The sequence below is a fragment of the Phalaenopsis equestris genome, unplaced genomic scaffold (assembly GCF_001263595.1).
Source record: "Phalaenopsis equestris unplaced genomic scaffold, ASM126359v1 Scaffold000255, whole genome shotgun sequence".
NCBI lineage: Eukaryota > Viridiplantae > Streptophyta > Magnoliopsida > Asparagales > Orchidaceae > Phalaenopsis > Phalaenopsis equestris.
In genome coordinates, this window is record NW_018164697.1 from 671344 (window position 1) to 682986 (window position 11643).

At 34.7% G+C, this 11643-nt stretch overlaps 1 protein-coding gene across 1 annotated transcript in view; it reads right to left on the bottom strand.

Annotated features, from left to right (window-relative positions):
- The window catches only part of LOC110024395 (uncharacterized protein sll1770-like), a 78289-nt gene that overhangs the window by 57343 nt on the left and 9303 nt on the right, over positions 1 to 11643 (bottom strand). The window contains exons 5-6 of the mRNA XM_020724327.1: positions 7361 to 7448; positions 2666 to 2759 (exon numbers count right to left, since the gene is read on the bottom strand). Coding sequence (XP_020579986.1) covers positions 2666 to 2759; positions 7361 to 7448 — 182 coding nt within the window. The remainder of the gene's footprint in view (positions 1 to 2665; positions 2760 to 7360; positions 7449 to 11643) is intronic.

Here is an 11643-nt window from a genome sequence, read left to right on the forward strand (position 1 = left end):
CGAGGTGAAGAAGTTGATAGACGCTAACTTCGTGCGGGAGGAGCAATACCCCACGTGGCTAGCCAACGTTGTGTCAGTTAAGAAGAAGAATGGAGAAATTTGAGTATGTGTTGACTTTAGAGATTTAAATAAACCGTGTCCAAAAGATGAATTTCCACTACCGATACCAGAGTTAATGGTGGACATTGCGTCAACACATGAGATTTTCTCCTTTATGGATGGATCGTCAGGTTATAATCAGATCAAGATGGCTCCATAGGACGCATCACTTACAGCTTTCAGGACGCCTATTGGAATTTTCTGCCACCCAATGATGTCGTTCGGGCTGAAGAACGCTGGAGCAACTTATCAACGAGCTATGACGAGGATCTTTGATGACCTCATCCACAACCAAGTGGAGTGCTACGTGGATGACCTGGTCGTCAAGAGCAAGCAACAAATAAGTCACTGGTATGATTTGAGGATCGTGTTTGAACGATTACGACAATATAATCTTAAAATGAATCCCTTGAAATGCGCCTTCGGTGTTATCTCCGGGAAATTTTTAGGATTCGTTGTCCGTTATCGGGGAATCAAGATTGATCCAGATAAGATTAAAACTATCTTGAAAATGCCTCCTCCCAAAACCTTGAAACAACTACGTTCCTTTCAAGGGAAATTGACATACCTAAGACGCTTTATTTCTAATCTCTCAGGTCGGTGTCAGTCCTTTTCGGCATTAATTAAAAAGGACGTCACATTCGTTTGAGAAGAGAAATGTCAGCGGGCTTTCGAGGACGTTAAGCAGTATTTAATGACACCTCCTGTTTTGGCAGCCCATATCCCTGAAAAACCATTGATACTTTATACTGCGGCCTTAGATACAAAGACATGAGAGAACATCTTCTTTTAATTAGTTGGTTAATCATCTAATTAAAAACGTGGTGTTGTGCTCCACAAAACTTTTGTGGTTAATCATCTAATTAAATATGTTAAGCAGTATTTAATAGAAACGTGGCGTAAATACCAACTATTAATGTTTTGTATCTTTACGCCCGCTTCGTAAGCAGTATACTAAGAAGATTAGCCACAGCTTATTTGATCGAGCGTCATCCTCAAGTCTTGTGTTTATCCCTTGGGATGGAGATGGGATGGAGACAAAATTTGAGGTAGAGCGCTCTTTCATTTAAATGGGATGGAGACAGAATTTGAGGTAGAGCGCTCTTTCATTTAAACTGTGAAAAATATGAGGTCAGTTTGATTTCATATTTTTCTTAAAACTTATATATATATATATATATCTAAATCATAACGTCCTTCAAAACGTCCTTCCGAAGCGGGCGACGGGATTTCGATTCCGGCGACCGACAGCTTCTTACGGGCGACCTCCACAAAACAACTTTTTTAGCTGCCGACACCCATGAGTTATTGTCAAAATATTTCAAAATTAACCAACAGGATGTCACAATACCAACTCCAACCTTGAGCAACGAGTTTCTAAATTCATGTTTCTTGCATGTGGGCATGTAATTATGGTTATAAAGTTTATTTATTTGATTGAATAGTAGGTTATATCATATCTTTTATGCCTCGTTGTTTCAATTGCATTTTAAAAAAAATCAATGGAGAAATGATGATGTCATTGAATTTTACATGCTTTATACACATACTGTATAGATATTTGTCATTTTTAGATTGTCTATAAGATTCCCTCAAAATTTATAAACTAACCCATCCCATGAGGTATTGTCAAAATATTTCAAAATTAACCAACAGGATGTCACAATACCAACTCCAGCCAACTTATTTGTGTAATAAAATCCCTTTCTCAAGGCCTATATATCCCGTAGAGTGTCCAAATATTTCATTACCCACATACAAACTTACTCCATTTAATTAGTTGGTTAATCTTCTTTTTTTTGTGTGTAAAGATACAAAGCCTTAATAGTTGGTATTTATAGCTAAACTCATCTCAAGACTGTAGTAAGGTCAACATCATCCATATACCAAGACATGAGAGAACATCTTCCATCCAATGCATAGATAACTCATAATTTTTTTAAGACGCCTTTTCACATCCATACCAAGACATGAGAGATCATCTTCCATCAAATGCATAGCCAATACTCAAAATCACATCAAGTTGACATTCTCAACTACATCTACTCATAAAATCAAATTGTTCCAAGAACTCCAACTGTAAATTGTTCTTTCCCATGGCACACAAAAGGCAGATTTTCATCATATTTTATATTTTTGCCAAGTCAAGTGAATCAGAATCACAGATAAGAATATAACATTACTAGAAAGACAACGATTTATTTATATGTAAATACAGACATATAAATAAACAAATGCACCGAGATTTTGTTTTAAATTCAAAGTTAAACTCTTAAATTTCAAATACTTAAGAAAAGAAACAAAGAAAAATCACAGTCGACCACTAGCCTAGATGAGAATGATTGGAGTTACAATTAAGTCAATTGCAAATTATAAAACTTATAATAAAACAAAATGAACTTAAATTTCAATTTTACAGCGTTAAAATAATCTCCATATGCGCCGCAAACTAACCAAGTTAAGATCCAACAACTTTACTACAAATCATATGAACAGTAAATATCATAGAATTATTTGACATAATTAGAAAAAGGGGACTCAAACAAAATTATAGAGTAGCATTTACTTGGAACACTCATTGTAAATACCAATCCAATCCTTCGTAAGTCCTCCAAATATCGTACTTTTCTGAAAATGCCCGGCTATTAGTTTCAGGTTCCCTAATTTTAAAGGGAAAAAAAAAATTAAGAAAGCAAGGATGATTCATTATGACAATAAAAACAAAACATAAAAATAGTTGCAATTAATGATGCTGCGAATAAAACCGTGAGTGTACTGGTTTTAGTTCTATCAGTAAGTAACATGAAGATGACTGAGAAATTATATGATAGACTACAAATCTCATTGATACAATTTTTGTTCGAGACATGCAAGCACAAAAATCGTATTGATACAGCTTTAGAATTTTAGGGAAAAAAGTACAAATATACTTATATTAGGACTACGACACCATTGATTAACATTTCTGAGCAAAGAACCATTATCTCAAATAAAGCCTACTAAAGATATGCAAGCACCAAAATCGTACACATAGTCAAATTAAACCCTACTAAAAAAAAGCAGATCATTTACATTATTCAAATGATGATGATATCAGAAGAAGAAACCCAAACCACAAGACAAATATTATTGCTGAAATTGAAATCAGTTACTGCTCTTCAAAAACAAGAAATAATGACAACATAAAAACAGACACTAGGGCAGTAAGGAGGGGGGATGACCTGCGACTGGACATAAAATAGGATGGTGGCCCGGGGCATGAAGCAGTGGCAGGTGAGGCTGGAAAAGGGGTTTATGGCCACTGCAGATAGGGGTTGGAGAGGAGGGCTTAAAAGACGTGGGTGTAGAGGGTTATGGTAGTAGCAGAATTAAGAAGTATGAGGGCCCTGTGACAGCATCTGAGGGCGGAAAGGGGTAAATCTGCAGCAGGTGGAGTCCCTGGATGGTGTCATGATAATAACAGAGAAGTGCGGAGGTTCATGGATACAGCAGGTATGCAGGAAATGGCTACAGCATTTTCCCGGAGGCTTCAGCGGCTCGGCAGGAAGGAGGATTTTCGCTTGGCGGCTGGACAAGAGACTTGCGGGAGTGTGCAAGAGGTGGTGGGAAGGGAAAGGCCAGTTGGAGGGGTTGGGTGATCCAACGAGTAGGAATAAAGGGCTGGTTGGGTTTATCGGTGTCTGGGTAGAGAATACAGGAGGGAGGAAAGTGGGAATGGATCACGGGAAGGTAGCGGGGTTTTTCTGTAGCAGCGAAGGGCAGGTTTTGTGTTACGGCAGGGAAAGAAGAGGAGTTATGGGTGGTTGGCAGAGAAATCGGCGGCTGCAGTTGTCAGGACTGGAGGCAACAGCAGTTAGGCGAACAGAGGAGGGCGGCAACAGCAAGGTGAGTAGGGTGGAGGTTGAAGTCGGAGAACATAAATCAATACCGGATAGGGATACAGCTGGAGCACCACCCTTGATACAGCCCTTGAAGGTAAAACAGGCCGGCGGCGGCTGTCCTCACAAACTAGAATCAGAAAATAACATAAGTTAAACCCTAAGACATGGGAGATGAAAACAGACAAAAATAACAACAAAAAAACCTTTTATCCCACTAAGTGGAGACGATTAGATGAATCCTTTCTCTCAATTGTGTACTATTTACTGTCATATTTTCATTTAATTCTAATAAATTAAGATAATTTTTTATACAATATGCCAAGGTCATCCTAGGTCTACCTCTGCCTTTCTTAACAAAAGTCAAATCTAGAACGTCTACTCTTGTAATTGGATCATCAGATGGTCGACGTTTATAGTGACAGTCTACTCTTCTAATTGGATCATCAGATGGTCGACGTTTATAGTGACAAACCATCTAAGATGACTCTCTCTAATTTTGTCCCATCACTGGAGCTACAACAACCCTATCACAGATATAATTATTTCACATTTTGTCTCTAAGTGTAAAGCCACTCATCCACCTAATCATTCTCATATAGGCAACACATAACTTAGTTTAATGCTTTTCTTTTAAAGGTCAACATTCAACGCCATATAACATTGCAGGTCACACCACCATCTTATAAAATTTTTCTTTCAGTCTAAGCGGTACTTTTCAATGACTCAATAGGCCCGAAGCTTTCCTCCACTTCAACCAACCAACTTGAATTCTACTAATAACATCCCCATAAATATCACCATCACTGCATCACTTTGAACAATAGACGAACAATAGACCCGAGATATCTAAAGCGTTCACATCTTTTAATAATTTTATCACCCAAAATTACATTTCTGTCACTAGAGTTACTGCTACTAAAATTACATTCCATGTATCCAGTTTTAGTTCTACTCAAATGAAGACCTTTAAACTCCACGGTAGACCTCCATAATTCAAGCTTTTACTGAGCTTTTTCTCTCATCTTATCCACGAGAAGGATATCATCAGCAAAAAGCATACACCAAGGTACATCCCCCTGTAAGTGTCCAATAAGACCATCTATACCATCTATAACTAAAGCAACTAAAGCAAAAGGATATAAGCTTAAAGCCAATCCCTGATGTAAATAAACAAAAATAGGAAAATATTTTGTCAATCCTCCTCTTCGAACACAAGTAACAATTCTTGCATACATATCTTTAATGACTTGAATATAAGTCATATCAACACCTTTCTTCTCAAGAACTTTCCCAATGATATCTCTTGGAATCTTATCGTAACTTTTTTTCTAAATTAATAAAAATCATATGCAGATCCTCCTTATTATCTCTGAATTTCTCCAAACCTCTCAATAAATGTATAGCATCCATAGTAAACATGCCCGGCATAAATCCAAATTGATTATGAGAAATCTTTGTAATATGCCTTAACCTATGTTCAATTATTCTCTCCCATAATTTTAAAGTATGACACGTCAACTTAATTCCTTTATAATTGGCACACTCTTGTGTGTCCCCTTTATCCTTAAAAATGGGGACCAAAATACTCTTCTTCCACTCCTCAGGCATCTTTTTAGTTTTTAAAATAATATTAAAGAGTTTAGTAAGACGAGAAACTCTCAAATCTCCTAAATATTTTCACACTTCAATTGGGATATCTCAGCTCCTACAGACTTTCCACCATTGGCTTTCTTTAAGTCTCCTCAACTTCTTTTTTACTAATGCGACGGTTAAAATAAAATATTTGATTATTAACGATATTAAAATCACTGAGGTCGAACTTATTTTCCAAAATTTCATTAAAATGTTTATCATAATAACTCACCCACCTATTTTGAATATCCATTTCTAAGAAAAACACTTTTTAATTTTCATCTTTAATACACTTCACTAATGAAAACAGAAAGAAGGAAAAATTCCCGCCTAATGAAAAGAGGGGGGAGGGGGTTGTTCAGCCCCCTATCTCAACTAAACTGGTTCGGCCCGCCCAAGCTTGTTCAATTTTTGGAGGAAATCCCCTGTACTAGTTGAATTAGATATAAAAAAAAAATATTCATTATTCAATATAATTCTAGGTTTAGTTTTGTTAAATTTGAATTTGCATTAGAAGATAAACTGGAAGATGCCCTTACACCTAATCCTAACAACAAATCAAAGTTAAAACGTGAATCTAAAATTGGATCCAAATTATATCAACACCAAAACTCAAAAAGATTTTGATATATCCCTAATTAGGATGCTAAAAAACTCATGTATCTCAAAGATGATGTATCAATTGAGTAAATTGAAAATGCAATCCCAAAGACACTATATTTTGCAACAAATCAAAGTTAAAACGTGAATCTAAAATTGCAACCAAATTATATCAACACCAAAACTCAAAAAGATTTTGAATATATATCCCTAATTAGGATGCTAAAAAACTCATGTATCTCAAAGATGATGTATCAATTGAGTAAATTGAAAATGCAATCCCAAAGACACTATATTTTGCAATTATCCCAATGAAAAATTATAAAATCAATATTGGTTTTATTTGTTCATTGGCTCTTAATTTCATATTTATATACGTAAAAATAATCTTAAAGAGAAGAACAAATTACATCAACATCACCCATAGATTTATTCATGATAACTTCTTTCAAGCAAACTTGAAAGAAATTCAAGACTATACACACCAAATAAATAGTTTATTACAAATCATGTTCTTAAACCATTCTAATTATTTTTTGATTAAAGAGGTCGTTTAATCATATCATTGGCGCGCCGTAATTGTGTCGATTGCTATTTATCAAAAGACAATTTTAAGAAACCAAACAACTATAAAGTTCAAGTTTTCTCCATCATTTCCCATTCAAAGAATTAGGTATGATGCATTCATTAGGAAGCATGCACATATTTTAATATTAACTACACATGCTTCAAATTCTGTTGCATTATCCATTACTAATACAGGCTTGCAGATGTGCATGGAATATATTCACAATAAACTATTGTTAATTGCAGCCATTATTAGACAGATACAGATGTCTATGGAATATATATCAAATTCAATCCAAGTAAAAAGGCAAAGGTTCATCTAAATTTTAAAAGATCATTTGTAGGAACCATTGAGAAATTAATTGTTTAAAATAGGTGATCATATAAATTCATACAATATCTGTGTATGATTTTCAAAATCTCGTATAAGATCTAAATTAGAAACCCAATACCCTAAGAATATCATACATTAGTCAAAAGCAATAAAACAAAATAGAGAGTAAAAATGTATAACTGTTTATACAAGTCCTGAAGTGCTTCATGAAATCATACAAGAAATAAAATAGTCCATCATTTCTTACTTAAATCTATGTCAAAAAGCCTCTTGAGACCTGGCCTCTGAACTTTTATTACAACTTTCTCGCCATTATGTAGAATAGCTTGATGCACCTGCAAACATGAATGCAAACTTGGTAACCAAAACAAGTAAAGCACAAAAACTATAAAATTCTTAAGTCATCAAGATAATAATGATTATTCTAGACTAAATAACATGGTTAACTAAGCTCAATCAAAATAAATTTATTGTAAAAAATTTTCTTCAAAATAAATGAAATTTTATAATGCCATAATTATTTTCAATGTGTTCTAAGATCTAGTGATTTTGCACCATGCTACAACATATAAAAATATGAGTAAAACAATTTATCTAAGTTTCCAAATAGATTAATTATTTAATCGACAAACAAAAGCTTACACTATCAATATTACTAGAAGAAAATATAACAATGACAATAGCAATAAAGATAAAAATAATAATAATAAATAATGCTTTACATCATACAAGCTTATGCAATAGACAAGAAATTTTTTTAATTATGCAATATGATGACTCCAAAGTTTGACTAAGAAAATTATAATACATTATAAATAGAAACTTGAATATATTAGGTAATTTATGATATGGAAACATTAGGCCCGTGAGTGAAAACTGTCCACTAAAAAGGATTGTGTGAATATATATATATATATATATATATTTGTGCGAATGACCTGGCTCATGATACAAATAGGTTGCATGAGTGGGCCCAAAAGTAGGCACCCAACTCACACGGTACAACACAAAAAAAACTAAAAAAAAGAAATGGTGCATATAAAAATGAGTTTGGTAATATAAAAATTATATACAAATAAAAACTAAAAAAATATATATATATTAAAAATTACATATAAAAAAATGAAAATGGCACGTAAAAAGTGAGGGTCAACCCAATTTAGTCATGTCTCTGCCTTTATTTCTCGAAAGAGATCCAACTAACAAATTGGTGAGGTGTGTATCATTACCCGAAGTAACCAAAGTATCATCCATAAGATTCCTGAGCTCAAGTAGATCTTCATTTTTCTTCTTCCTCCTGGAAGTACAAACCTATAATTCCTCATCTGAAGAATCAGCTGATGAGGTGGTAGAGTTGTGGTAGAAGGATTACCAACCGTTGTACCCACAATAGGTTCTAGTATATATGAAGTATGAGTTGTTGCCTCTACACCGGATACTTCCTGAAGATGAGGGGCTGCGTGATGCTTCTGATTAATTCTTCTGATTATCAGTCTAAACACAATCATTTGTAGGTAATAGTCCTTCAATATTGTTTTCACTAGGGATTGAAGGTGTATGTTGCCCAGCAGAGCCATCCAACATCACATCAGTCGCAGAAACAGTAACAGTAGTGTCAAGGGGGGTCCACATGTGCAATTAAATCAAAAACTAAATCCTGTCTTGTGGTAATTTTCTCCCCATGTGGAACAAATATGTACAAAGCAACTTTAGATTTCAAATTAAGATGAAGTTTGTAGCATTTATCAAGGGTATGTCCAAACACCTTACAATGGGTATAATAAGGATGTTTGTGTTCCATGATGATTTGTTGTCAATATCCATTATGAGTTGTGCCCAGCTAGACTTCAGTAACATCAGGTAAAGTAATATCCCTTTCCACAAGTATTCCGACCACAAAAGGTCTGGTTAGATTGAAAGTGGGTAGATCTAGCCTAATAGGGTCTCCAAGAATGACCCCAATAGAGTAGAGAACCTGATGATGAAAAAAGTGCAGCTTGAGACCAGGTAGACTAAACTGTATCGGTGCAGTGGGAGTTTAATGATTTGGGTCGAAATCAGAAGACCACTTGAGTAATTTCATTGACTTGTCTGCAATATTAAGATATTTCTTAGAAAAAATACAAGTGTAGTCTTCAGTCACGGTTAGTTGAATCAACATATGTCTCTCATCCATGAGTCCCACTTTCAAATTATTTACTAGTTTGAGATCATCAACACTCTTTCTGATAATTCCATAGGTGGGTGCCCCCATTTAAATTTTTCAATAAGAACAAACTTGAATTTCTCAGTAAGGGTTGAAATTTCTAAGTCAGAGAAAAAGAGAGTTGTTTTCCCACCTTTCCTACTTTCCTTCTTAACAAAAGAGCAATCACGTATACCATCACGACAATCCTTATATCTTAAAGGGAAAACAACTATCGACTATACTTGAGGATTACCCACCACGTGGGCAAAGGAGATTTTGTCAGATTCAACTAAAAAAGAATGGAACGCCATAAAAGAAGGGAGATCCACCTGCTGGAAGATCCCGATATAATAGTTGTCGGCGTCTCTTGCTGCGAAGTCCCGAAAAATAACGACACGCAGATATGAACCGAAGTTCTCGGGCAGGGAGAGGCGAACGTCAGCGTCGAAACAGAAGAACGACGCAGACATGCGAAGCTGTAGGCGTCGAAATCGAGCGAGACGCAATAGACGCGAGTTGTAGGCGTCGAAGAGACGCAGTAACATCGGGACGAAGCAAAGGATGATGAGCAAGAGCCGACAAAACAAAAGTGATGTGCGAGCCCTCTCCTTCGAGTGACAGAATCAAATGCGACGGAAATTGCCTTTAGAAACCCTAGCAGAGCTCTCGATGGCAGCCGACATCGTGATATATATATATATATATATATATAGTTTTATTTTATTTAATAATTTATTTAATTTAATTTATTTTATTTTTATGTATATCGTGATTAAATAAGCTAAGTAATCAATAAGGTGTAAATAAGATCTAGAGAGTAACAACGTAAATTTAGTTTTATGTTGAAAGCATTGTCTACGACCTGATATCAGGTTTATAAGGATTGATAGAGGAGGAATTGAAGAAAGCCCTGAAGGGATATTAGGATTTAGTACAAGATCCAAATTGTTATAAGATGGATAATTGCAATTCTGTTTCAGAACAACATTCCCATCTTCAAAAATTTATTGCATATGTAAATTATATATACAAGCTTTTTACATAGAATGTTTTGTGTATAATATGTTATGTTCTCTCCCAAATATTTTAATATTCTCTATATAGCTATTAATCACATATGCCATGTAGCATTGTTCTGAAATCTCAAACTAACATCAATAAATATGATCAAATCTATAGTTCATGCCAATGATTTCATTAATTATGCCATTTCTATGATTATGATTCCATTGGTTACGCTATTGCAATGATTATGATTTCAAACAACTCATACACCTTAGGGTTTACTTGAAAATAAAAATGTGAATAATTTGAGGGCGACCATACTACTCTAACCAAGATCTTCTAATTAGGCATTTAGACGACAAGTACAATACCGATAGAACCAGTGACAGTGTAGAATTATAATCAATATAGAAGCTGGCGTAGCTTAGAGGGCTTATTTAACTAATGTATGCCATTGTTGTTATAAGCCAGGAAATTGAGTGAGAAGCAGCTTTAACTCTACTCAAAAGAAATGTGCTATAGACAAAAACACAGGGAGCACCGCTGTAAAGAAGTTTTCATGAAGGATCTGCTAGCATAAAGTTTGGTTATGTGCTAGATGTATTTTTTTTGGTCTATGGGTACACATCTGAGTTTATGCAAATGGCCATTTCATGTTTAATAAATATTTATGGTTTGATGCCTCTTTTGTAAGATTTGAAAACTTATTCAAAAGAAGGTAGAATCTAAATTGTTATGAAAGATCTTTAGGACATATACCAGAATAAAAAATTTCGTAGTAGACATCCGTTTTTGCATGGTTCATCCAGGCTCCCGAGCAATAATTAAAAAAAACATAAATGATTTCAAATATAACCATAAAGCCATAGATGCTTTGAAGTCACACATACAAGCTAACATAGAATCAAAAGGAATCTATGGGCCCATAAAAATAACATAACCTTACAAAAACAAATGATACATATCGGTTTCATCAATAAAAGCTGGCTGCCTAGAGGAATAACAAAACATGCAAAATTCCAAAGTTCAAGAAATCAACCATGTCTCCCATCTCAACCATTTTCAATCGTTAGAGCTATCTGTATTGACATTAAATCTTGAGTTAAGAAAAGAGAGCAATTTATAAGTAATGCAAAATCACACAAAATCACAAACTATTTTCACTAATTCGCATTTAATCCCGAAGTCAAGGAAGAGAGAAAGCTAACTTACAAGTCACTCAAAAAACACTTTCCTAGGGGTTGTTGACTATCCATACCTTATCCCTAGTCAGCAAATCTAAGAGCATAAAACCTGGTCAAGTATAAGTTTCACAATGATAACCCATATCCAAGAAA